Raw genomic sequence first — 2487 nt, forward strand, 5'->3', positions numbered from 1 at the left:
GGGCTCCTGGCAACAGACAGGATAAAGCTCTTCTGTGAGGATCACACTAAGAACAGGAGGTCTGGGGGTTTCTTCCCCCCAGTGCTTAATCCCTGTAACTAGAGAGTAACTGTTATATTCAAGCATCAATTGTTGAGAACAAATGTCATTTAACATTTAATGCAAGCCTATAAGTTACATACTAGTGTATCCTAATCTATGAAATAGTTAAGGTTTAACAAATGGCAGACATTGATTTTTTTTTTTTTTGAGGTTGATCAGAAACTTCTATCTGGTCCTTGTCATTTATTAAGCAACCTACAAAATCATTTTCTGTATCTCTACCGCAAGCAGCAGCAGCTGCATCCAGGCCAGAAATGGAAGACACAAGTAGTGGAAGACCTTACAGAGAAAAGTTAACGGGTGAGATCTCTGCTTATCCAGGCTTAGGTGAAGGTAGAACAGGAAAAGTGTGTAAGTTCAGTATTCCAAAGACTCTTTTTCAAAGCTGAGGCCTGCAGAGGGCCTAGCTGAAGGATGCAGGTACAGGCTCACTAAACTGCCCAGCTCAGCAATCAATCCAAAGTACCCTCCAGAAAAGCAAATTCATCCACAGCTTCTATTGCATTATCCAAATCTCTCCGCTGAAGGGTTTTCCACTTCCCTTGTTGAGCACAACAGTAGGCATCTTTTGCTATGGTTTCCACAAACAGTTCCACGGCTCGTGCCAAAATGAAGCTGGCTTCCTGTCCCGCGAGCGTCACGCCGGGGTCCGCCTTCACCAAGGCCTTCACTCGCACCAGAGGCAGCCTCATCGGGGCTTGGGGCTGTGGAGCTGCTGCATCCCCACCGGTGCCCTCCTCCTCCCGGGAAGCCCCGTTTCCAGCCACCATCCGGGCCTCCACTGACATTGATTTTTAAAAAACTAATTTCTGTAAACTATCGCTAAGAAGAAAAAAAAAAAGCAAAACCCACATTGATCGGGGTATGTCAAAGGGACACAGGAGCCAACTGAAATAGCTCTCAATGGCCAAAGCTAGAACAATTTGAACAAAATGTAGTACTGGATTATAACCCAGAGTATAAAATAGCCATGAGTTCATACTGATATAAATGAATAAATAGGGGATAAGAGACAAATCTCCCTTGCAAAAGATTTCCAAATAATTTATATAGATACTCCACCTTCAAGAAGGTAGAGCTTAATTCAACCCCCTACTCCTATAGGGTCAGCTGTGCATAGACTTCTTTCCAGTATATAATAGAGGGGTGTAGGGTGGGGAAAGTAGCTTTACTCGGAGAAACCTGACAAACGCCATCCCGCCAGGTGATCAAGGTTGACATTAACCCTAAGGAATGTTGACGCTATGTACCCTGACATGACGTGATGAGACCAGCACTTTAGCTGTGGTCCTCCTCCCCCAAAACTCGTAACACTAGTCTAATTATGAGAAAACATTAGGCAAATCCCAAGAGAGGGGCATCCTACAAAATACTTGGATCAGTACTCCTTGAAACTGTCAAAATCATCAAAAGAAAAGCCTGGGGCTTCCCTGGTGGCGCAGTGGTTGAGAATCTGCCTGCCAGAGCAGGGGACACGGGTTCGAGCCCTGGTCTGGGAAGATCCCACATGCTGCGGAGCAACTAGGCCCGTGAGCCACAACTACTGAGCCTGCGCATCTGGAGCCCGTGCTCCACAACAAGAGAGGCCGTAACAGTGAGAGGCCCGCGCACCGCGATGAAGAGTGGCCCCCGCTTGCCACAACTAGAGAAAGCCCTCGCATAGAAACGAAGACCCAACACAGCCAAAAAAAAAAAAAAGAGTAAATAAATAAATAAGTCAGGAGCTCTTAAAAAAAAAAAAAGCCTGAGAAACTGTCACAGCCAGGAAGAGCCTAAAGAGTATTCTGGATGGGATCCTGCAAAAGAAAAAAGACATTAGGTAATAACCAAGGTAATCTGAATAAGGTATGGACTTTAGTCAATAGAATTATCAATAATGGTTCATCAACTGTTACAAATGTATCATACTAATGTAAGATGTAATGGGGGAAACGAATGAAAGGTATATGGGAACTCTAATATCTTCTCAATTTTTCTGTAAATCTAAAATCATTCTTATAGCATAAGGAATATGGTCACTAATATTGCGGTAACTTTGTAAGGGCACAGATGGTTACTAGCCTTATCGTGGTGATCATTTCATGATGTACTTAAATGTCAAATCACTATGTTGTACATCTGAAACTAATATATTTCTTATCAACTATATTTCAATAAAAATTGTTCCAAAAAATAAAGTATTTAATTTTTTTTAAGTCTACAGGTACACACAGTAACATAAATGTATAGAAAAAAGTGTAGAAACACACTAAACCGATACTATTTTTATGGTAATTTTCTTACCTGTACTGTATAAGTTCTTATATGGAAGATATATATGTAAGTACTATGATAATTTGGGATACATTGGGGGGAAGGAAAAATGAAAACCAGTTTAGGCTCATC

General features: G+C 41.9%; 1 protein-coding gene across 1 annotated transcript; it reads right to left on the reverse strand.

Annotated features, from left to right (window-relative positions):
• Window positions 1–280: 280 nt before the first annotated feature.
• LOC118895314 (DNA polymerase epsilon subunit 4-like) lies at window positions 281–872 on the reverse strand. Its single transcript, XM_036852248.1, has one exon. It carries the CDS (start codon window positions 870–872, stop codon window positions 555–557), a length of 318 nt encoding a protein of 105 aa, XP_036708143.1. The 3' UTR covers window positions 281–554.
• Between the last annotated feature and the right edge of the window lie 1615 nt (window positions 873–2487).

This window comes from Balaenoptera musculus, chromosome 5, assembly GCF_009873245.2.
Source record: "Balaenoptera musculus isolate JJ_BM4_2016_0621 chromosome 5, mBalMus1.pri.v3, whole genome shotgun sequence".
In the NCBI taxonomy this organism is placed as follows: domain Eukaryota; kingdom Metazoa; phylum Chordata; class Mammalia; order Artiodactyla; family Balaenopteridae; genus Balaenoptera; species Balaenoptera musculus.

Bases quoted from the DNA above. Each gene is read 5' to 3' on its own strand.
- LOC118895314 (XM_036852248.1), bottom strand. From the start codon at position 872: ATGGTGGCTGGAAACGGGGCTTCCCGGGAGGAGGAGGGCACCGGTGGG.